A 24,309-nucleotide genomic window follows, 5' to 3' on the forward strand; every position below is an offset into this window, starting at 1 on the left:
TAATAGCCTTCAAAAAAGTTTTGCTACCCGAAAGTCTAGGAAGCAGTCTTTCTCAATGTCAGCTATGACTGCAATCTGTAGCTTGTACGCATAAGACACTGATGTTTTGACTTGTTGTTTTGAGTCCAGAATAACAGTCTGGATTCAAAAGTGATTTTAGTAAAATTCTTCTTTATTCATTACAGTACAGTACATTCCCAGACAGTATTTAGCCTAGGGCCTCTGGCATACTTTAGACAGCCAGCCCTTCCAGGAGTAAAGCACGCTGTCTCATTTCTCACAGAAAAGGCCCAAAATGGGGTTGTGGTGATGTTTCTCTCTCCATCTCTGTCCTTTAATAGAGCCATATCTGCCTAAGAACCAAGGATCTACCTGGTTTAGATATATTAAAAAGGGCCGCAGAATGTTGTATCTGCCAAGAGCAGTAATGCTTGGATGAAACACCTAAATGCCTTGTGTGGGGCTTCATTTGGGGTACATGCATAGGTGTAGCTAACAAGTCTCCAAAGTCTTCATCTCACAAGATATGAAACAAATGGCAGCATACACAGTCACTCGCCACAGTGCAGGGAGGTTGCTGCTCTCAGAGAGCATCTGGGCTATGACCTGATGAAAAGTGATAGGGACTGATAAGGAGTCAGCAAACAAAAAATGTGTTTTGTCAAACCACAATTACATGAGCTTATTCAAGATGGTGCACTCAGTGCAAGTGATTAGAGTGCTGGAGCCTGTGCTGAACTGCAAACTGACTTCCATTTGTGCATGGGGCTGAAATCACAGAGTAGTTAAGGTTGGAAGGCACCTCTGTTGCAAGGGACCTCTGGAGACTTGCTAGTCCAACTCCCCAGCTCAAGCTGGGTCAGCTATAGCAGGTTGCCCAGTAGTCTATTCAGATATGTTTCTAGTATCTCCAAGGAGGTCTCCACAGCCTCTGCGGGCACTGTGACCATCCTCATAGGTAAAAAAGTTCTTTAGATTTTGAAATGGAATCTCCTGTATCCCAGCTGGTGCCCATTGCCTCTTGTCCTATCATGGGGCACCACTGGGAAGAGTCTAATTTTAACATTACCCAAACCCCACCAGGTTTTTTTAGATAGATAAGATCTCTATATTTTCCTTTCTCCAGGCTGAAGAGATCCAGCTCTCCCAGAGTCTTTTTGTACAATAGATATTCCAGTCGTTACTTACCTTTATAGCCCTTCACTGGACTCAATCTAGTTTGTCCACATCTCTTTCATACTAGGTCACCTGGACCTGGATCCAGCACTCCCGGTGTGTCTCACCAGTGAAGAGCAGAGGGGAGTGATCACCTCTCTCAACTTGCTGGTAACACTCCTAATGCAGGCCAGGATACTGTTGGCTTTCTTTGCTGTAAGGGTCCATTGCTGGCTCATGTTCAACCTGGTGCGCACTAGGACCCTCAGGTCCTACACTCCAAAGTTGCATTCTAAGTTGGTTCCCAGCCTGCCCGAGTGCATGGCATGCAGGACTTTGCACTTGCTTTTGTTGAACATTGTGCTGGTTTTGACAGCCTATTTCTTCAGTCCGTTTGAATGGCAGCCTAACCTTTAAATGTATGGTTTCCCTCCTCCGCTCCTGTTCTTTGCAAGCTTCCTGAGGTTGCCACTTCCTCAATTCTCAGCCATCTCCCTCCCCTGCTGTTCCTTGTTTAAAGCTCTCCTCACCAGGTTGGCCAGCCTGTTGACAAAGATGTTTTTACCCCACACAGTCAAAGTTGATACTTTCCAGTTGTGTTGTACTGTTGGTGACCACGTGGATGAGCAGCAGAGGTAAAAAGCCTGAGGTCTGGACAAGCCTTTACAGTCTCTCTGCAACGCTCCAGAGCTGAGTGCACAGCAAGCAGCCTTGAGTAGCATCAGAGCCACCCTGTAACAGACAAAAGGCAGTGCCGTGGTCAAGGACTTAAAAAAATCAGTGCGCTGTCTGTAATGCTTTTAGTGGTGAAAAAGGAAACCTAAATCAGACTTACAATTAGCAGCAGAAGTTTAGCTTTGGATTTTTTTGTTTGTTTTGCTTCTTCAATTTTTTTCTTTTAACTACAGAGAAATTAGCACAGGTGTTAGAGGCAAAGGTATCTCTCTGCTTTCTATCAGACTCCTGGCACTAAACAACTTCAGCAGCTGCAGAAGCAGCTGCACACACTCAAGGCCAGGTGCCTTGAAGTATTAACAGCTAAATCCTAGCAAAGCAGTAAAAAATACTCCAAACCAATCCAAATAACCCCTCCAAAAAACCAACCAACCAAACCCTCATCACATTCTGAATCAACAAAGAATCAGACCAGTCATGGATTTTCAGGTGTCAGACAACCAATATCTGTGATGACTGGTAACTGGGAACAGTTTCCCAATTTAGACACATTTTTCCATAATACATTCAGATTCATTTGCCAGTCTGAGACACCAGACTTTATATTTATACAAAACATTACCTCTTTTGGCCTGTCCGGAATTGATAGTCCATAGCGTCAGCAGGTTCTCGATACATTGCATCCTCTCTGCCTTCACAGAAAAGCAGCAGCAGCCTGAGCATGCCAATAGACCATTGATCTGAGGAAATACACTAGAAGATTACTTTGATTACCCCAGTGCTTTGTGTTGCATATTTTAACCAAGCACAGACTGCAGAAAAAGTTGAGAAAACTAACATCAAAACCAGGAAGACAAAAATCAGAATGAGAAGAAACAGAGGAGCTCTGAGATTCTGGGAACAGATGCTGGAAGCAGCACCCAAAAATATAGGCAAGAGACAGAAGAAATGTTGCATGAACAAGAACTGCTGTCTCCCGATTTCTTCAGAACAAACAACAAACAGTGTTCCGGAAAACTCAGATGAATCCCCCAGGCTAATACAGGTACAAGATATAAAGCAAATTATCAGATGCAATGATAGAATATTAACAGCACAAACATTTCCTAAAAACAATCGTCAACAGAACAAAGGATACAAAATTAAAATGACACAAAGTAAAAGCACGAAAAACATGTTTCAAATACTTCTTTTGACTGACATTATAGACATTGAGTGATGAAAAGCCTGATATGAGGGGTGCAACGCAAGTTATGTTTGTTTTACATGTGTGAATATTTGCAAAATGAGCATATAAGATCTTTATCCTTACTTAAATACCCATTCTGCTGAAGAGTGACTCCAAGGCACCCACTGTGATCCTGTAAGCAGTTAATGTCTTAGCTGTGCTGGCACTGTCGTTACTGCAGCATTAATTGTCTGAGGTCTTTATGTATCCCTACAATATTTACTTCAATTCCCTTATAATCTTCAAGTACAGAAGGCTTTCCCACTGCATCATCCTTCAAAATCAGGTTCTGAGGTTCCTTACAGATCTTCTCATATAAACACTACGTATTAATGAACCAGCTGACTCATATGTTAAATGTTATCTTCTAAGAAGTTTTAATGTGAGTGGAGGAGCATCAGTATTTCTCACTGTCAGCCTGAAGAGATCTGAGTTTGATACCAGTGATACAATAAGATGCAAAGTGATTTTTGTTTGCAGAATAAAAGCTAAACCTGTGTGGCTCACATTAAAAACACAAAGCACATATAGAATGTTGAGTAGCTAAAAAAAAAAAAAAAAGAGAAAAAGAAAAAGTGAGATTATTTTCCCAGAGCACATTATACAAATTTAGTCTAGAGTAATGCTGTATGTCAGAGAGCCCCACACATTTGCAGCTGAATTTCAGTGCTGCCTTTTCTTTCTTCTTTCTCACGCTACCAGGGGCCATTCTCCTTTGAAAACTACTTCTCTCCTACGGATTGCTGCTGCTGCTACTACCCCGTCACCACCCCCTCCTGCCTCCATCTGCCACTGCCTCCTCATGGGCCATCACTTCTTGCTGGCTCCAACAGCTCCAGCCAGGGAAAAAAAATAAACGAAACTACAAACAAGCAGCTGTACTTTGCATCTTACCCCTACTATTCCCATACCTCTTTAGACAGGAATAGGGGGGTGTGTACTTCTAAACCATGGTCTCTAACCATAAGGAGTTGAACGCGATTCATGATTCAGTGACTGAAAACGTCATTCATGGAGCTATGGTGAGAGAAGGTAAAAAAACATCAGCTAAACATCAGCTTTGTTAGAACTGTCTTTTTTCAAAATGCAGCAGGGCATTTTCTGAAGGAAATATCCCTCACACACTTCATAAACAAAACTATTAGTATGCTGGACTGCTGTCCAAACAGGGCTCTCAAAATACCTTCTGGAAACACGGAGTACTCCCTGGAAAACACAAGAGAAATGAAATTGACAGGAAATAAATAATACAATTTTATTACATCTTCTCATAAAACCTTCAAATTATCAATATCAAAATTTATTTGCAATTAACTAAAAAGGCATCCAAATTCAGAGCATCAGTACAATACGCTCTCATTCCCTCCTCCAAGTTCTACCCCTGCTTGCCGCCAGTCCTCTGTCTCTGTACAGCCACACTAGGCTCACAGATTCCTCCTGCAGTACAACGCTGCCCTGGAACAGTGTGTACTCCCAAAGGCATTAGGATAATCTTGTTTAAGGCAAGGACAGCCGTGGCCAGGATCTGCACCAGAAAAACACTTCTGTTGGAAAGCAGAGGCACCGCCAGGCATTTTGTCAGCCTGAAAAGGCAAGAATCTCCTGTTCTGACAGCAGCTGCCCACTGCTACCTCCTCCTTCCTCTTTTAAGTCACCATGCCTGTAACAGAAGTGGCAAAAAAATATCCTGCCTGACATTTCCAATCTGAATTAGAGGCAGAGGTACAACTATGCATCCTGCTTTCTGCTGTCCCAGCTGCCTATCTCCAGCAGAGAGGGGGTATGCCCAGCTGTATGGGACCACTGTGAGTAGGTGGGTGCAGTTTCAAGAGCTTTGCTTCTAAGCATCTGTGCCTTTCGCATACTCTGCTTGCTGAGGCAGCAGAAGACGGGATGCACATTTCTTATAGATGCCCTAGTTCACTTCTGGCATATGATAAATCCAACTGAACAAGCACCAAGACATCAAATTGTAAACTAAGTCAGTGTCATGGTTTAACTGTTAGAGCTGAACCCAGGACAGTCAGCTAAGCAGAGGCACCTTTTTGTACTCCTAACGAACCTCTGTACTGGAAGCAGCCAAACAGATAGAAAAAAATAAGATTATTTCGAAGCAACATCAGAATCAGAATGATGCAGACCAGAAAATGTGAGAATTACAGCTCAACAGCTAAAGTGCAACCATACTTCTCTATTCACACCACAAAATAGATATAGGAATAGAATTAGGGGCAAATTGCAAGAGAAATATGAGGGCACACACTTCACCCTCATGAGCATTTTCTCATTAATACATAATACCTCAATTCCATCTAAGAAACTCATTATGTGTTTTTATGGTACCAGATTATTTAATTCACTATATTAGACTAAAATTACTTCCTCTGAAATACTGTTCAATGTAATGCTTTACTTCTCAATTAAACGGTTGGTCAGTAAGGAACTCAGTGTGTGGCACTGTTGAGTATACTGCACTAGCAATCTAGTTAAAGTAATTATAGTTTTTTCAATCCTCTCAGTTTCAAAAACCTGAAAGAATCCCAAAGTCAGGAAGTAAAGTATTGCCTGAGATTGTTCTTCTCCGCCCAGTGCAAGATAAGGCATCTGTCCAGCAACCATGTTGATCTGCCTATGCATTCCTGGGAGCCATCTCCTTCCTGCTCTCTCCAGCCTTCTTATGCTCCACAGCAAGACACATTCTGGATGTTATGCTTTGCTCTCTGAGAAGACACCTTCTCATCTTGGATGAACTAATTGTTTCCTGCGGAAAGGAGGTGTTGATTTTTTTTGCCCCTAGTCTAGGTTGCCAGTGACTGAAAGAGGTAGGTCTTGAAGCCAGCCCATCCTCTGACCCCTTGGTGGACAAGAGAGCCATCAATCGAAGGCAGAAGTCAAGACAAACAAAGAGCTCTTTGTACAGCATCTCCCGTCAGCCCTCCCTCCCTCTTCTCATCCCCACCAGCTCTAGCTCTCTCTGGGCACAACTAAAAAGATACAGCTGCCAAGAAAGTGGACGGGAGTGAAGCAGAAGAGAAAGGTATGTCTTGTTCCTGAAATTATCCTTGTGCACTTGTTCTGCTGATATTAGTTACAGAGTCCAGCATTAGAAATATATATGGAAACATGCAGAAGATTTGGGAGAAGCAGATCTATTGTAGGCAAGAGATGCTCTTCAAGACAGATGCGCAGATACAATCCAGCTAAAGAGAATTCTTTTACTATCTTGCTCTTATTCGAAGTTGGATGCTACATATTAACATCTGAAGTCATTAAACATACTATATTGCCTTCCAGTGCTCAATATTATTGCAAAATTGGTGAATATGGAGAGAGGTGCATTCACGTGAATTGCTGTCTTTAAGAAAACAAAATGGGTTTTAATGAGAACTCAGTTTCTGGAAAGAATCATGGTATTGATGGTAATTACAAAGCAGTAATTCACTGAATTCATTCTCAGAGGCATAGTTGCTGTCCTTACAATGCACCAACTGTTCAAGCAAAACAGATTTGAAGGATTTTTCTTTTTTTTTTTTTAATAGAAAATAACTTCATAATATTATCAGTTATGCAGCTCTTGTGTAATGATTTCTTTGGGGTGCCCTAATAAACCCAACTATTACGCACTAACACACAGGCATTTCTGAAATGGAAACTTGACAAATAAACAATAAAAGACATTTTATTTTGAATAGATATTTTTAGCTCTTGAACTTGATGTGCATTAAGGAGTAAACACATATTAATTTCATGTTAAGTGCAACTTGTTAACCCAGCACATGCCACTGCACAGACTGGAAAAGATCTTACACCAAAAGTGTATTAATTACATATTCTTTGTTTTCAACATCAGGCAACTGGAGATGCAGCCTGCTTAATAATGCTGGAGGCTATATTTAATGGTTGATAGACCAGACTGTAAATCTTTATCTTTTCCCAAACATGCAGGATCTCTAGAGATGCTGAAATACACATTTTATGCCATTTCTCAGTTTTCACTGTTTCTATCCCCTAACGCCTGAGCTCCTACTAATACCATGTGACCTTTAAAGGGCAGCACATCTTGTGAAATATTACTCCATTGTTCTTGGCCAAGAAGGCTGAAACTTGTGTTTTAATCTTTGGTCTTTTCTGACTACCTCTATACCTAGCAGATCCAAAGACTGTATAGTGCCAAATTGCCTGGCAGAGTAATTCAAACACTTTCAGCTGACTGAGCAGAAGGTAGCACTGATTCCTGACTCACTGTGCACATTCCAGAACTAAGCATTTTCCTTTACACAAAACTCCAAATTATTTCAAAGCACTTGTATTCCCAGCTGCACTTGGTCTCCAACTTTACTTACCCCACGTCAAAGTAACCAAAGTAAGTAATTCACTGGAAAGAACTTATGCAAATGCAAGGAGCTTGTTTTCAGTATTTTCAGATGGCTTTACTCCTGCTAGAATTTCAAATAATATAATCTTGATTGAGCAACCTGGTCAGGCCTAGCATGATTGTCATTGCTACCTTTTCAGAAGGTTTTATACAATAAAGAAATGAGAGAGGGCGCTTGAGGCAATGAGTCTTTGAGTCACCTTAGTGATTGGATTTGTTCACCTTAATTCCCTGATCTGTTTTATGAGAAAAGACTGTTTCTGTAGCATGCAAAAGCAGATAAAGTCTTTAACATGCATTTGAAATAAATATGCACGTACTAGCTCGTTATTTACCCAGGCAATCGGTGACATTCTATCATCTGTGCAATCCTATTTGAGAAAAGAAGTTGCAGCAGTTTGTCAGAAAAAGATGCTGCATCTGAAAGGTCTGCCAAGTTTATCAGCATCGATCCAGTGCAGGGAGATGATGAAACACTTCAGGTCCTTGGCAATCTTTCATCTGCAAATAGGGAGGGTTCTCTCACAGGGAAGAAATAACCTTTTGAAGAAAGATCTTTTGACTAAAAGGTTCCTTTTGGTTATGATCTGGGGAAAAGGAAAAAAAAAAAGCAGAAATAAAATAATAACAAAAATAAATATTTCTTCTATATAGCAGCAATGCTGAGCATCAGTAAGATGCTTAACTGACCTGTTAGCAAAGCTGTGTATCCGTTGCTCACCAGCATACTGACTTTGCTAATACTGATTTTGGCAGTCACCCACATAAACCCTCTCAACGATGCACTACGGCAGTATCCTGTTATATTCAAATGAAAGTAGTGAGTTACCTTAAATCATAGGTCATGATTTTTTAATCTAGCAATTTGACAGTTTATAGAAAATCTTCCCATATTCAGGACAGAATGAATTCCTACAGATTTTGAGCAGGCAGGCAGCTGGCAAGAGATTCAAATGAGCATTCCAGCTGAGCTCCAGGTAGGGAAATATCACCCATATCATTAGGAATAAAAACAAACAGCAAAACCTTACACAAGAGCAAGACATCATGAACACCTCGTCCTCAGGGGAAGAACTCACAGAATAATCTAATCACAGGAAACAAAGGCATGAACCCCCAGTTTCCTAAATATCTCTTTCATGGAATTTTTCTTCCATTAAATACTTAAATAATTAAGCTCAATTATTTGAACAGAAGAATGTTAAACTGTATTCCCTGACGTTGGCATTTATCAAGCTATAGTATAAACAAACTTGCTCTCTTTAGGCATTAGGCTTCTCTGAACAGAACCCTCATAACTGCAGTGTTTATACTCCTACAAAATAAAACCATTATTATAATACTATAGATTCTTTACTCAAGACTAAAAAAACAACATTAGGCAAAGTTAGAACAATGTTTACATTATTTGAGAAGTAGTTTTGAGGTCTAAACCTAATAAAGACAGTATGGTTTTCAATACTGCACTCTAAGGTAATTAAAAAATAGATCCCCAAGGCTCCATTACTAGTGGTTTATAGGCATCTCCTACTCAAAAGCTCAAACACAGATTCATGGAAACTAAAAGGAATTATTCAATGAATTTTGCTTCTAAAACGGAAGTTAAAAAATACACAAAGACTTATTTTCACTTTTTAATATTTTATTTGGCTACTGGTGTTCAAAAAACAAATTTGCTCAAAATCCCATGGAAAAATATAATTGAAGAGCATCAAGGTGTCATATTTTATCCCCGCTACAAATTTAAATTTCCAGATTTTCTTACAGTCTCTGGCATGTCATTCACTGGCTGAAGGAATGGGAGATTGGAAAGATAGCTATGGTGGTGGTACAACTACACAGGAAAAATAACTACAAACCCCAGTAAAAGTATACATTTAATAGCTTTTTGTTTGTTTTTAAGGGTGATCTCAAGAGCTGAAAAAAGTAACCCAAGTGGGACTCCATTAATTGGCTTCTATAACTGGCGTGCCTTATTTTTTTTCTTATCTAGATAATAATTCTGCCATCTTGCCTTCGGTCAGACATTGCCTTATGCCAAGTTATTTTTGGGTTAGTCTAGAGCAGCCTGTTCTTCAGCCTCACAATAAAGACTACAGCCAGCCCACAAATAACACTGTAGTGTTAGGGGATTGACACCAAAGTGCCAACAGGGTGAAGGGCAGCAAAGTCTTCCTTCATAAAATGGTTAAGCTTGAAAGTGACCTTAAAGATCATCTAGTTCCAACTCCCTGCCACAGGAGAGGACACCTTCCACTAGAAAAGGTTGCCCAAGGCTCTGTCCAACCTGGCCTTGAACACTTCCAGGGATGAGGCATCCGCAGCTTCTCTGAGCAACCTATTCCAGTATCTCACCACTGTCACAGTAAAGAACATTTTATTTATATCTAATCTAAACCTACCTTCTTCCAGTTTTAAGCCATTCTCCCTTGTCCTGTCACTACATGCCCTTTTAAAAAAAGGGCCTCTCCAGATTTCTTGTAACCCCCCTTTAGGTACTGGAAGCTGCTCTAAGGTCTCCCCTGAGCTTTCTCTTCTCCAAGCTGAATAACTCCAGCTGTCTCAGCCTGTCTCCACAAGAGAGGCACACCAGCTGTAGGTGGTCTCCTCTGGACTCACTTGAACAGGTTCACTTCCCTCTTGTGTTGGGGGCCCTACAGCTGAATGCAGTACTCCAAGTGGGGTCTCATGAGAGCAGAGAAAAGGGGCAGGATCACCTCCTTCGACCTGCTGGTCACGCTCCTTGGGATGCATCCCAGGATACCTTTGGCTTTCTGGGCTGCAAGCGCACACTGAAGCCGGCTCATGTTCATTTTCTCATCGACCAGCAGCCCCAAGTCCTTCTCTGCAGGGCTGCTCTGAATCTCTTCTCTGCCCAACCTGTAGCTGTGCCTGGGATTGCTCCGACACAGGTGTAGGACCTTGCACTTGTCATGGTTAAACTTCATGAGGCTGGCATCAGCCCACCTCACAAGTGTGTCAAGGTCCCTCTGGATGGCATTCCTTCCCTCCAGGCTATCAACCGAACCGCACAGCTTGGTGTCATCGGCAAACTTGCTGAGAGCACACTCAATCCCACTGTCCATGTTAATGACAAAGGCTTGAGGCTAACACAAGTATGGTGAAGAGCACTCAGGGAGAGCTCACCATCACTTTGTGTTGGTTTTCAGAACAGAATTCTTAGTTAAATTCAGTAAGATAATAGACCCCTTACATTCAAGCATGAGGAAAGGTAAAAGCCCCATTCTCTTTCCTAAGACCAATAAAGTCTAGGTTGAAGCATTGCTCCAAACGTCAATTTAAAAGCAAATACAATTCAAAGGTGTTATCAGAAGCTTTGTGGCATGGCCAGGGTCTGTGCAAAGCAGCACAGAATAGCACAGCAAGCGTTAAATGAGCTCATGCAGATGACAGAAAGCCTAGTCACCGACAGGAGAGTTTTGTAAGGGATAATTTATCCCACCTTTTACAAAGCCAATGAAATCATAATGACCTCCTGCAGCAAGACTCAACTAAGTAGGTTGCAGTACCAAAAAAAGATAGAAAACAAGAGAGGAAATTCTCAGTAATGCAGTATCATACCAGAGCCTGCAGTCCAGGACAGTGGCACCTGGCAGCCCTGCAGAGAGCTTCAGCTCTCCTTGCAGTTGTTAATGCTTCAGCTTCTCCAGCAGCCCATGTTGGAGCATTCAGTCAGCATACATTTTTTCCACAACTTTGATGGGGAAAGATAGTATTATTTTTATGTGAGTGAATCCTGTTTGGAGAAGCAACACAGCGAGGAAGGCAAGGAAACACAGCCAGACCTTTTCCCCTGCTTTAGTAGCAATCGATAGAGTCACTCACACCACTGAGAGAACATGGCCAGCTCAAAGCAATTTTCTCAAGGTGAGAGGCCACAGAAACAACAAAATTGCCAGCAACAGAAGCTCCAATTCCCAATGAAAGGATTCCCAAGGTTGTACAGAAAGTAATGAATATCAATTCTGCTGCAATATTATTTACCTCCTAGGAGAAAACACTCTCCAGCACTCAGGCTCAAGCACCTCTAAAAGTTCACAGGAAAAAATGATAACAACAGAGAGATGCAAGCCAGAGAGCAAACTGGGGGATCTGTTCAGCAGCTATACCGGCGTCACGTACCTTATTTCTCTTTAGCACCCTGCCACAGGAAGCTTGGCAAAAATGAAGATGGTCTCAGTGCTGCTTCTGCTGAGCACCCTCCTGGGTACCCCTGCGGCACCTTCCCGGCATCCTTCTTGTTACCGGAGAGCCCTCAAAGACCACAGCTGTGACAGCATGCCCGATGGCACAGAGAACCTTCGCCAAATCGATGATGGTCTGCAAAATCATTTTTGGGAAGGGAAGGGCTGTGACACGATCTGTTACTGCAGCTGGAATGAATTGCTCTGCTGCCCGAAGTAAGACCACACTCATTTTATATAAACCCGTACTGTTCTGTGTGACTGCTAATTATATATCCATCATTTTACATGATGGAATAAGCAACCATTTTAAAGAAATGCATCACCTCACATAGTTTGAAATAATATTGAGAGAGCCAATTACCTACTCCACCGACAGTTTTCAGTTTTTTTTTTCCAGTGTCTCACCTAGGACTTGCTTATGGTGTAAACCTCCATATCCTATTATAGGGGACTTCAGTGTTTAAATCACCCAATTTTTTACTCTTCTGTTTGATCTAAACTGAGCATGATAACTACATCATATCCTTACTCACAGCACTTTGCAAAGATTTCAGGACCATAAACAAAACTATTAGATTTCTGTTACACATTGAAGAACTGTATTGCTATTCTAAGGCATATGCACATATGTCAGTTGAATAAATGATTCTGTAAAGACAGCTGTTTAAAGTAGGAAAGCAAAAAAGGAGAACAGAGGTTCACAAATGCCTGCAAGGGAGGGTAAAGATTTAGCTCAAGAACATAAACACTTCTTCAGCTCGCTGGCACTGCTGACAAAGCTGAATGGTGAAGTTCTCGCTGAACATGGGTTTTGCTGTTGTTGTTTTACAGAAAGAATGTACATCGCAACAAAATTAATATTGAGTTAATAAACACCACCGGCCCATATTGGCTTGAAGTAATAAAATGTATTAAGATGTATTATTTAATTCAGCTTTCCAGCAACATCTTTTATTCAGGAAATTTAATAAAAAATATCAACACTGCAAAACTTACTAATGCTTCAGGGACACTAGAATGTAATGGCATTACACAGGAAGCAAAATTTACTTTTAATATGTGCTCCTCTTACGACACAAGTTTCTGATGTCCCCTAAAATCCAATAAAAGGCAACTTTCCAGCACTCCTGTAGGGGACTATGTCTGAACCAAGTGGGAATGACTTCTGCAGCTACAAACCTCATGTTCAAACTGAACACAGTTTAAATAAGTTTTTCATATTTTACTTTCCCTAAAACTAGCTATGGTATCCTCACTCTGAAGCACACTTTTGGTGTCTAGCTTCAATCTCTGAACTGTGAGCAGCCTAACAAAGCCTCTTACTTTGATACAAATACATAAGGTTTTACTTGAACCATCCTGAGGTACAGACAACCTATGCTGCAGGACTGCTCTCAGGACAAACGCACTAAACAGTACGCATGTGCATGCCGAATACATGCACATGCTTTTTTAATATAATATTATGTATTTTATAAGTTTACTTTCTCAAAGATACAATTCCAGGGTGGAGTCTGCGCTGTTCAGGCAATAAAATGTTTTGCCATCTCTTCCAGATCAGGCCAGCAGAGGTAGAAATGCAGTATCTACATCTAGATCTGCAGTTGGATGTGCATTGCTGCAAGTGCAACCCATGAACACAGTAATCTTATGTATACCCCATCATAAGCTAAAAAGTCAACAACTAGACATGCATGCCATGTTAAAGCTCTGATAACCCAATGATCTAATTATTGAAATATCTGATAATATCTTTCAGGGATATTTTCTTTGGACCAAAGATATCTTTTGTGATACCCTGCAACAGTCAGTGATGGATATAAAGTCTGCCAGTGAAGACAACAGACATCATTCTACAGTCACATAACAATGCTTTCAAAGGAGAAAGCAAAACCACCACCTCAAAAAAAAAACATTCTAACCACAAGACAGTGCCTCTTTTTACACTGTAGAAAAAAAACTTTTCTATACCTTTTCATAATCTCAAATATGTAAAAAGTTCTCCTTTCAAATCTGATAGCTGACTTAAATTCCCATAATGGTGTAAAAGACTGTACAAGCTCATAATGCTTTCTAATATTCACCCTGCAGCAAAAAGCCTAACTCTTGTTACTCAGCCCAACATTCTCAACAAGTCTGGATGAAGAAACTTCAAGCCTAAGCCTTCATGTCATTAGAAAGGTGGCTCTTGTAGCAACTCACTGCTGTACAGCTTTGCCATCACACACTTAATGCTGCTTTAAGCTGAAACTAGTCCGTCGCTGGCACTTCTGCAGACAGGCTCCCACAGTCTATCTGAACATCTTAAAATTACATGCACCTACAAAAGGCAAAATTTAACATTTAAAAATTCCATGGGGTGAAGGTGTGGAGGGAAGCAGGCAAAATGCACATTACTAGTACACTAAAGCAGATTTATATGTGTAAGTGGTCACCTGCATTAACTATGCACTCTGTAAAACCTTAAATTGCTTAACATTGAGCATTAAAATTCTAGGACACTTACAATAGCATATATATATATATATATATATATATATATATATGTATCTCCAGAAAGACCTCTAAAGAAGACAGGACTAATTTAGTCTGTTAAGGCAACATAAAAATCCACACTTAAGCAGCTTTTTTAATCAAGCCTTGTTTGAAATACAGTACTCCACAATTAAGTTTTAATGCTGGGTTTTTATTTTGGGGCTAGCCCTGTAAGGCAATAACTACGGAAGAGAAGACAAAGAGGTAAGCAATCATCTTAATGTTTAAGAGTTATCATGATCTAGGCTGTAGATAGTCACCTCTCAACGCCTGCCAACACCAACTGCAGTACAAGAGAAAAACAGCTAAAAATTTGTGTCCTTTTGTAAGTTTAAGGAAAACCACTTGAACAAAGCAGGCTTATAGGCAGTAAACCCGGCTTATTGCTTTACATACAAAACCTCTTTGGCTATCAAGTCATACGGAAGGTGTGTAGTACTGAAGTAACTATTTAGCCTTTTCCAGTCAAAAAGTGTACTATTTATCTAATAATCTTGAACCATTACACCACAAAACCTGCTACCACCAGCTTACCAGACTTATTTCACATGCAGTATGAAATATCACAATGACTGTTTTTCTTCCTCTGTTAGTAAACCAGGGTTGGATGGTGAGGGAGGGAGGTGATTATACATAGCTAATAATAAATGTTTCAAGTAAATCTGTGCGTACTATTTTTGCCAAGTAATTTTTAGGCTACTAACTCTTAAAACAGTTTGTGTCACCAGGCTTTTTAAGCCTGGTTTGTGTAATTATTCTCAAGCCTTTTAGGCTCCCTACCAAATTAAGGGTAAAAAAAAACCCCATAAATCTGACAACCCACAGTCAAAATATCCAAAGTCAGTGCTCTGCTAAAGAAACACATGGTATCTGCTCTTGTGTGAAGTCCTCTATAACCATCTAGCAGTAACAAGGGCACATAACTTCTATTGGTTGTGCCATCTACTATCTGCATGAATCATGTAATGTACGCCTGGCATTCACAGCTTTTCAAAGCAGCAGTAGCAAAAAAAATAAGGCAGATGCAAATCTGGGTGATAAAGTTAGTAGGTGGTTCTCAGTCACTTTCCTTCCACCACTCCTGGAAAATCCATAATCCACTGGAGCAAAATTCTGCTGCTTTCCACATATAGCAGGATATGGTCACTTTAGGGTACTACCTTAAGACTGATGTCCCATAGAAACTTGCTTTTGTTTCTCTCCCTCCTCCCAAAGGTTCTATGTGTCCTGCCAGGCCTAGGTGAGAACACTCACCCCAGCCAGGCACTCAAGAGAAAAAGCTCTTGTCCTTTGGATGCCCTATGCATGGCCAGGCTCCCCTGGCTGTTTATACTTTAAATGTGACAAGCTGAATTTGTGCAGATATTTAGCAAACTTCACAGTCTCTCTAGTGAAATGGGCACTAAAACAGCTCTTCAAAGGAATACCAATTTTAGCTGTTACTACCTAGGTATCACTAACTGTCTTGAACTGCAGCCAACACTGCAGAACTTTATTGTAGAAATATATAAGACACTGCAAGTGAAAGAAATAAGGCCACTGAGAGCTACTGGGAAGGCAGCCAGTTTAAGGTTAGGTTTTATGGTTTATCATCATTCAGTTCAATGCAACTGTCACAGGTCAGAAAAAGCAAACTGCAGCATCTTAGTTACAGTGATGCTAGCAAAAGAGTAGTTTTCAAAAAATGCATAATATTAACATTGAGCAAATTAAACCACAGAAATACGGCTTTCTCATTTTTCCCCAAATTAAGAAAAACCTTTTCAACATTAGATTATGGCTAAGAGTTGCAACAAATGCTAACTGAAAAAGCTGAAGCTGTGTTCTCTTCTGCTTTAAGAACTGTTTCCCTTCCACGTTTTCAATTTATGTGTCATTTAAAGAAGAAAAATCATATTCCATACATCACACATTTAGACTGGCACAACAGTTAAATGACAATAAAAAGTCATTCATAATATCATGTTCAACAACAGACTTTACTAAGATACTCAGTTAAAAGCAAAAGTATTGCTGGATATTTCTCATATGTGTTATCATAAGTTTTGTTTGGGGATTTTTGTTTTTATATTTTTAACAGGCCTGAGCTAATGCATGCAATGAAAAAGAAGCAGCATGCCTATTAAAAGATACTATATTGACCCAGCACAGACTCCGTCTTCCATTCTCCAATTAAGTTCTGAGCAGCAGCCTATGTAGACAAATGGAGAAGTCAGCAGCTAAAGGATTTCTTACCGAGTGGAAGGATTTCTCAGCACAGTAAGCTGCAGCAGTCTTTTCATCCTACTTATAGCTTTGAAATTTGAGAGCTGCTTTTTTTTTTCCCCATTTTAATATAGGAGCAGGAAGGTCTCAGTGCTTCGAAGCACATATCCCAGCAGTGACAAGATGAATACACACACCAGAAAATCCCCCATCAATTCCTGTTTCAAGGGGAAAAATAAAATGTCATTCAACTATTTCTGCCCAGCTAACAACTGGGACTGTCATTTAAAGCCTTTCACCTTAGGAAAAGGAACCTATTGCCAAGTCTGCCACAGCTTTGGGTTTTTTTTAAAGGCATTGCACCATGAGAACTTGAAGTACATTCATAAATATATTCTTGGCACACTTTAATTGAAAAATATTTTAATATTATTACATAGTTAGTCAAAGCATAACTATTAGGTACAAGTAACTCAGTAAGTTACAGACACACCCACTCAAGCAACAGTATCAGTGATATTTATTTAAAATACTTTTGCTGAGGAAATTTGTTTCATAAGTGATGGTTTTCAAACAAATCAGCAGGGTTATGAAAAATAAAACAGAGACAAAGTCTCTGGGGAGAAAAAGTTACAAAGAAAGCTTCTGCGTATCAACAAAACCTCAGTCTTTTGATTTGCAGCCTGAGTCTCAGTCCCAACCTTTTCCGTCTAATGAACCCCACTATCCATCTTTAGATCTGGCTTGTTCTTTTCATTCTTCACCGAGTAGATGAAATATGTTAAGGTGTCCTTTTCATTCACTGGAATTGTCCTAAAGTGGCAGCCAATTATCTACAAAGGAAGAATGCAAGGAAATTAAATAACAACTCCTATATGCAGTAACCAAAGTTTCAGACTGAAATTGAGGACATTAAGCTTTAAAAGATTAATCAAGCAGCTTTAAAAAAGCTACCTCTCTTCAAAAGACTTGGTGCAGTTTAACTAAAAAACTATAAAGCAACTAATAACTGCAGAATATCAACAAAACGACAGCACAGAAATGGGAGGCTACTGCTCATCACTCAGGCTGGGGGGGACATGAGGGTATGTCTGTATCAAGTCACAGACAGAAACATCCACAACAATTCAAGAATCTTCAAAATACTATCACTGAAAATTCACTGCACTGGAACACTAAAATATGATGATCTCTAAACAGTTTTTGAATCATTTTTTTGTTACTCCATTCCAGAAGTCTTTCCCTTCACCACAATGAACATCAGCTCTAACACAAACCATGCAAAATATTATACTTGCCCAAGTCTATTCTCTGGCTTTTGGCAGAATGTTTTGTTAGACTGCAATTAGCAAGCAAGAAACATGGAATTGCTCATTTAACTACCACTATATACTACTAGCTATATAGGTATAAAAGGTTAGTCTAATTAGCAAGTTAGGAAGCTTTTTAAACCCCATCTTCCTAAAAAAAAAAAAAAGAAAAAAAAAAGAACATCACAAAGAAGTAGTTTGACAGAGTGACAGAGTCCTTTGAAGTGAACTTTAAGTAACAGCCAGAGGAGTGTCTATCGTATGTAAGGACAGGTTACAAGGAATCACATGTACTGTAAACTACACAAGTTTTGCAACTTATGTTCACAAAGGCCTGCATGTCAGTCAAACCAAGCACATGACAGAAGCAGCTTTGCTGGTGCACACCATGCAGTAAGAATAACCCAATGCAAATATCTAGAGAGATACCTAAAGCAGACACTTAAAAAATGCCAGTTGTGCAGAACAAAAACAGCTTGTGCTTTTTCAAATCACATTACTGCTAACTCAAAAGCTAGCTGTACCTCAACTTGCAGATAAGAAAACAGAAGCCTGATTTCACATTCTTATAGTGGCAGCAGCTCAGCCTTGAGATCTCCCATACATTTAAGAATCTCGCCTTTAATCCACACAAATTAAGGGACAGACCAACAAAATATCTGCACTGGAGTATAACTGAGTATCTCTGCACATAAGTGAAAAAACAGTAGCTATACCTCCCTTTTAAGAAGATAACCAGCTGCCATGGCTTAAACCAAGACACCAGTTCTCCCACATATTTACATCAGCATGCTGTAACTGCATCTTTGTAGTGCAGAATTCCTTAAAAATATACTTTTAAGCTGCAAAGATGCTTATGTACAGCTGTACGCACACAGCTCCAGCACTTTTAGGAATATTAATAAAAATCCTTAATTTCATAAAGTTCCATTTTTCTGATGGCAGATCCCAGTGATTTTAATCAACAGAATTAATTATCAGTAGAACCCTGGTTTTTTTCAGGTTTACGTACTTTACATATACAGAAGAACATGCTTGCAGTAACTAACTTTCTAAAGCAAACTCTGAACCTTTCTAGAACTTCGCTACCACCCCTCAGTTTCTAGTTCTTTCAGCAGGACACTTCAGGTGAAGGTGTGACTGATGCACAGACTGTAAATGCATGATTCTATGATATTCAGAGACATGCAGATCATCTTACTGCTCTAACTCAACGCCTCATGTTTTTAAGCAGCACATACTCCTATCGGAAGAGTCCCGCCTCTGGAAAGAACTTTTACTTTTGATTTACTTGGCTCAGGAGCTGTGGGCAGTAAAGGAAAGTAGATAAGCAGTTCCCTTTTGTTCTCCTAAAAGCCAGACTACACATGCTCTTTATGCAACTATCACATTGTATAGAAAACCACATGCTATGGCAAGTTGCATTTTCTATTATGGAGCAAACGCTCATACGTACTTCAACAAGCTGTGCTTTGTTAAGTCCTGGTCTGGTCTGTAGCTTGAAGTGTCTTTTATACCTTCGAAGTGTGTTTACTTGTAACTGATATAAATCAACCTAGAAGAAAAGGAGGCGGAAGGGGAGGAAATCTAATGCAACTGAAAATGATTCAATCATTAATAGTTTGCCTCTCAAAAACATTTTGGAATCTCACAGACACACAAGTGAAAACAGTCAGCCCAGCAGACCTCATTTTGACAAAAAAAAACCTCCACCCTATACCTTCCAGCAGAAAGGAAAACACCCCAGCTCAGTTTAAGAGCATTTTATCATTACCAAGCATGGCTCTGCCACCCTTTAGCTGTGGACAGTATTCAGAATTCACTGGGTTTTCCATTTGTTCCCCAGTTCAAGCATGACAACACAAGGCCCAGTAAGAGCTTTCATACAGCATCTATGAAGACGCTGATTCAAAGGAGGGCCCTATATTGTGATTTTTTTTTATTTTTTACACAAGTTCCATGCAAGATATGGCACATCCACACCACAAAAGAGCATGTATTAGAATCAGGAAAAAGTCTAGAGTGCAAAGTTTTTCTTGGCTTGAGGTGAAAGAAGAAAACAGCTGCTCTTGCTCTCCAAACATACTCCTGCTATATAAGCACAATGCAGAAGTTATGTGCATGGGTGTAACTAGCCAAACTGTTTTTCAGCACGAGTGGATAGTTGAGAGAATTGCACAAGGTCCTCTTAGGGATACAAACACACAACCTTAACCCAGTCCTCTGCCAGTTTTGAATCCCATGAACTCTGACCAACAGTCACTTCTCCCAGCAACAGCTTACCTTCCTCCCACCTTCCTTGACAATGGAAGAGAGCTTAACCAGATGACTGAGTGGGAAAGTAAGCTGAGAAAGCAGGCTGAATGAGAAAGTCTGCTAGATCAGTGGCAATTACAATAGCATTCTCCAAACTCACTGCATTAAAGATTGCTTTTGCTTTAAATTCATTTAGCAGTCTCACTACAGAACACTTCAAGAAAAGCAGTGCTACTGCATACTTGGTAATCTGGCCAGACTTTATGTGATGCAGCCTTCCATGACAGAGGATGGGTAGGTATCTTTTGGTGTTCTAAAGCTTACATGGCACAAATTCCACTTCCCAAGTCACAGTGCGGAATCCACACCCCAGAGCATCACACAGAGGAGTACTGGCAGCTTTCCATCAAGTCGCAGAAGGTACCAGTACTGCAGAAGCCTCTTCGCCTCCTGTAGGAGCCACTTCTAACAGGTAATGATGGTCACAACCAAGATGGAAACAAGAACGCTTTACAAGTCTTCAGAAGAACGGTATTTTTACTTTTTCCTTAGTAGACTGGATAGCAATTGAAAATAAAGAAGATTGAGGGCCAATGGGCACTTAATGCATGCAGTAATAATGTGGGATGAACATACTGCCCTTATCCAAATGGCCAGCTGAAACTCCTCAAAAATACTTCCCAGGCAGTTTAATTTCGCTCAGTAGTGCCATTAATAGAAAAAGCTTGCTTTCTTGTCCTAGAGATATCTATCAGTTGTGACATGTTTAATAATTCTTTCATGAGAAAAGAAAACAGGCTTGCAAGAGAGCTGCGATTACCACTGTGCCAGAGAGCTACCTGAAGTCACACACAGCATTAGCTTCAGACAACTCTCAAAGATGCAGTCCCAGATATTTAACAGACAAACAACACAGCCCAACATCAAACTACTCCCAATCCCCGAAAATCCTCTTAGCTAGAGCCTTCGGACTGGAGCCACGTGCTTTTAGACACAGATTCCTATACAAAATTTCACCACTTACGATGCTGCTAACTACAGATACTGACCATAAGGATTCCATTAAATTAACACTTACGGAGCAATGTTTGAATGCTTTAAAAATCCCTCTCAGAAAGGAACAGGTAGGCATGACAGCCTCTGCTCAGAATTACCACACTGAAGAGCACCTGCTAAACCAGGCTGTAGCAGAAATAATCCAGAGCACATGGAGAGGGGAAAAAAAAAGGGAGCCTTTGGCGCAGTCTCTCCTACTGTGCTCTGAGAAAGGTTTAAAACTTTTTTTAACGGGTGAAGTTTCACTGGTCTGCAGCAGAGAAATCAGGTGGGAAAAACACCATCTTCTTGTATAGCACAACTCCCTGAATGTCTCTTCCCCCAACAACAGGGTCAAAACACAGACTACCATTGTTAAACTGTGTGTAAGGTGACTAAGGCAACAGAATAACTGCAAGAGCCATCTCCAACACACTGAGCACAGAGTAAAGGATCAGAGGGATGGGGCACAGACAATATCCCAAGCCCCATGTGCAATTCCCTTCAAATTGTCAACTCCTGCGAAGACAGTTTGCTGTTATGTGGCAAAGCACCACTCTGGAGAGCACCAAAAAGCAAGCTGGAAACAGCTGTTTTGTGAGAGAGGGAGCAGCCAAAAAAATCACAGACAGACTCTTGTTCATTCTACTATGCACAATTAATACAGAAAATATACTGTAAGATTCTGTTCTATTAAGAGTGAATCAAGAATCTTTCCCACATGCTCCAAAATAGCGTAAGAAAGTGGTGTCTGTGTGGACTTGGTAGTCATTAACAACAAGCTTAACAGGACAGTTAGGAAAAAATAAACACCAAACCAAACAACTACTTAGCTACCTCTGGAGTGTCGATGTCTTGCACGGGTGAGTCACCATCATCATCGCTGCCTTTCCTCTTTCTTCTATTTCTCACACTCTGAATTAAGTTTTTGTGGAAGTCACAAATATACAGATGTCTTGCCTGGAAGAGTAATTCGGCGTCTTTCAGTCAAACTCACGTCAGAATCTCCCACTGACAATATAAACGCACATACAGAAACAACCCTTCAGCAACCGCAGCCACATTAACTGCGTTGAGAAAGGTTTTCTACCGGGTTCTGCTCAACAATGTGCTGTGCTGCAGCTCGCTGCCACCGGCTTGGCCAAGGGAAGCCGAGTCCTGCAATCTACGGGTTCAGCAGTAACAGGCTGCAGACACATACGCGTACCACCCTCCCTCCAGCCATGCACCCCAACCCGGGGATCGGGAAGCAAACACAAAACAAGCTTTCAGGTGTTCTTTGGAGGGCAAAATGCCGGCTCCCATTTCCCATCTATAGCCTCCCACCTCTTGTTTCACTTCCACTACCTAGGGCAGGTCAAGCAACACTTCTTTGGGTATTTTTCCCTTTTCTTTATGTTTCCGTCTGTGGGGGTCTGCACACACTGGAGAGCTCTTCAGCAGGTACCAACACCGAATTTCACGGCAAAGAAAGTACGGACCCCGCTTAGGGATCGCGCCTGCGGAGCGAGGAACTCCCGGCCCGGGGTGGGGCAGCTGCGGGGGTTCCGCTGGCCGACCCGCGGAGTACTCACGTCCGCTACCGCGCATTTTAAGCGACCTTGCCCCCGCGCCGGAAAAAAAAACTGTGGTACGGGGCCAGAGAAGCACACCTCCGAAACGGGGCTGTCCCCGCTCCCGTGCCGAGCCGCGCTGCGCCTGATGGCTGCCGAGCGGAAGATACAGTGGCAAAGGGAGACGTGCAACATTGCAACACGAGGCGGAGCAGCCGAGCGCTGCGCTCGCCAGAAACAGACACAAACTAGCGCGGCGGGAGCCATGCGGGCTCCACTCTGGGGAGGCGGGGCGCTGCCCAGCCACGCTGCTTCCCGCTCCAGCTGCGCGGGGGAAGCGCAGCCCGTGCCCCCCGCTCCTGGGAGCTGGAAGGAGACCCCAGGAGCACGCAGGAGGGGCCAGGGCTTTCCCCCTGCTCCTCCTGCCGATGAAGAGCACTTTCAGGCCGCGCTTCTGCAGCACTAGCCAAACTCCACCGTGCTACGGAAAAAGGGGCGAAAGCGGAAACAACGCTTCCCCGCCGCCAAAAACCAAAACAAAACCAAACCTAAACTTTATTAAAATCCCCCAAACCAACTGAGGCATGGGAGTACCCGGCCGGAGGGAGCGGGGACTGGGGTCGGACCCGCCGCCGCTGCCCAAGCACGCACCGCCGAGACCCACTGGCCGCTTTTGTCCGCCTGCCCCGCCGCAGCCCCGGCCCCTGTGCGTGGCATCCTCCCCTGCCCGGACTTACGCTCTTGTCCAGCTCGATCTTCACCTTCTTCTGCGAGATGCTCTTCTGGATCCGCTTGCTGAAGCTGGCGTTGCCGGCGGCGCGGCCGCACCGCTCCCCCTCCTCCCGCAGGCAGCACAGCTGCCCTGCCCCGGGGCCGCCCGCACCCCCGGCGCCCACCAAGCCCGCGGCGGCTGCTACGGCCGGACCCAGCCCCGACGGCGCTGGCGGCGGCGGCGGCACCTCAACGGCGGAACCCGCACTGCCCACCACCGCGGCGGCTGCGGCAGGGTCCGCCCCGCGCTGGGTCACCTCCTCGGGGGGGAAGCCGTTCATGCCTGGCGCCACCGCCGCTGCGGCGGGAAGCCGAAGGGAAAGAGGCAGGATCCCGCCCCGCGCCGAACTTCCCCGGTGAGACGCCGCGGCCCGGGGAAGCGCTCTCCCGCTCTCTACCCGCTCGCCCGCCTCCTCTCAGCGGCGGCACCGGGTTGCAAACCCGCCCCCGAGGGCGGCCAGCCCGCACGTCGCGGGAAGGGCTATCCCCGTCTGCTGCGCTGCCCGAACCCCACAGCTACCGGAGCGGCAGCGGCGCCCCGCGGGTCACCCCACTTCCTCCTTCCCCCTCTGTCATGTGGAGACTCTTCAGCTGTTTCCTATGTAACAACAGCAACCTGCCCGCCGCTCCGCCCCGCCCCGCCCGCCGCGCATGCCGGCTCCCCGCCGCGGGGCGCCACGGGAAATGCAGTCCTGCCCCACCGACCCCTCCGCGTTCGCCGCGGTGGGAGAACTACCGCTCCCGAGCTGCTGCGCGACGCCGGCGGGAGCGCGGGCGGGCGGGCGGGCGGGCGGGAGTGCAGGGGGCGCGCCGCGCAGTGCTGGGGTCTCGCCGTGCCGCTTTGCGGTGCTCGGGCTGGCTGGGCAGTCCCGCCCCGGTGGCAGCTGCTTGCTCCTCTCCGTCCTGCCCCGCGCTGCGCACCCTGTGCCCCGCCGTGCGGAGGGGTGGCAGCTGCTCAGCCCACTTTTTAAAAGGCCCCGTTCATTCTCTTCCCCTTATTCCC

The 24,309-nt window shown here is 42.9% G+C and overlaps 2 protein-coding genes across 3 annotated transcripts; one reads left to right on the forward strand and one right to left on the reverse strand.

Moving 5' to 3' along the window:
- The first annotated feature begins 5,948 nt into the window (after window positions 1-5,948).
- On the forward strand, window positions 5,949-13,693 carry SCRG1 (stimulator of chondrogenesis 1). Of its 2 annotated transcripts, XM_061475007.1 has the most exons (3): window positions 5,949-6,095; window positions 11,592-11,854; window positions 13,401-13,693. In XM_061475007.1, exons 2-3 carry the CDS (start codon window positions 11,619-11,621, stop codon window positions 13,453-13,455), a joined length of 291 nt encoding a protein of 96 aa, XP_061330991.1. In that variant the 5' UTR covers window positions 5,949-6,095; window positions 11,592-11,618; the 3' UTR covers window positions 13,456-13,693. The 2 variants fall into 2 exon arrangements, with proteins under 2 accessions (XP_061330991.1, XP_061330999.1); XM_061475015.1 differs by lacking the exon at window positions 5,949-6,095 and having other exon boundaries at window positions 11,095-11,854.
- A 3,094-nt stretch (window positions 13,694-16,787) lies between these two features.
- On the reverse strand, window positions 16,788-23,923 carry SAP30 (Sin3A associated protein 30). The gene is made up of 4 exons (XM_061474991.1): window positions 23,273-23,923; window positions 21,820-21,942; window positions 19,148-19,246; window positions 16,788-17,214 (listed from the first exon to the last, which is right to left on the reverse strand). Exons 1-4 carry the CDS (start codon window positions 23,585-23,587, stop codon window positions 17,092-17,094), a joined length of 660 nt encoding a protein of 219 aa, XP_061330975.1. The 5' UTR covers window positions 23,588-23,923; the 3' UTR covers window positions 16,788-17,091.
- Window positions 23,924-24,309: the final 386 nt, after the last annotated feature.

The sequence above is a fragment of the Pezoporus flaviventris genome, unplaced genomic scaffold (genome assembly GCF_033815535.1).
Source record: "Pezoporus flaviventris isolate CSIRO_AGI_PZ_B2104156 unplaced genomic scaffold, CSIRO_AGI_Pfla_v1 ptg000002l, whole genome shotgun sequence".
Lineage (NCBI taxonomy): Eukaryota > Metazoa > Chordata > Aves > Psittaciformes > Psittacidae > Pezoporus > Pezoporus flaviventris.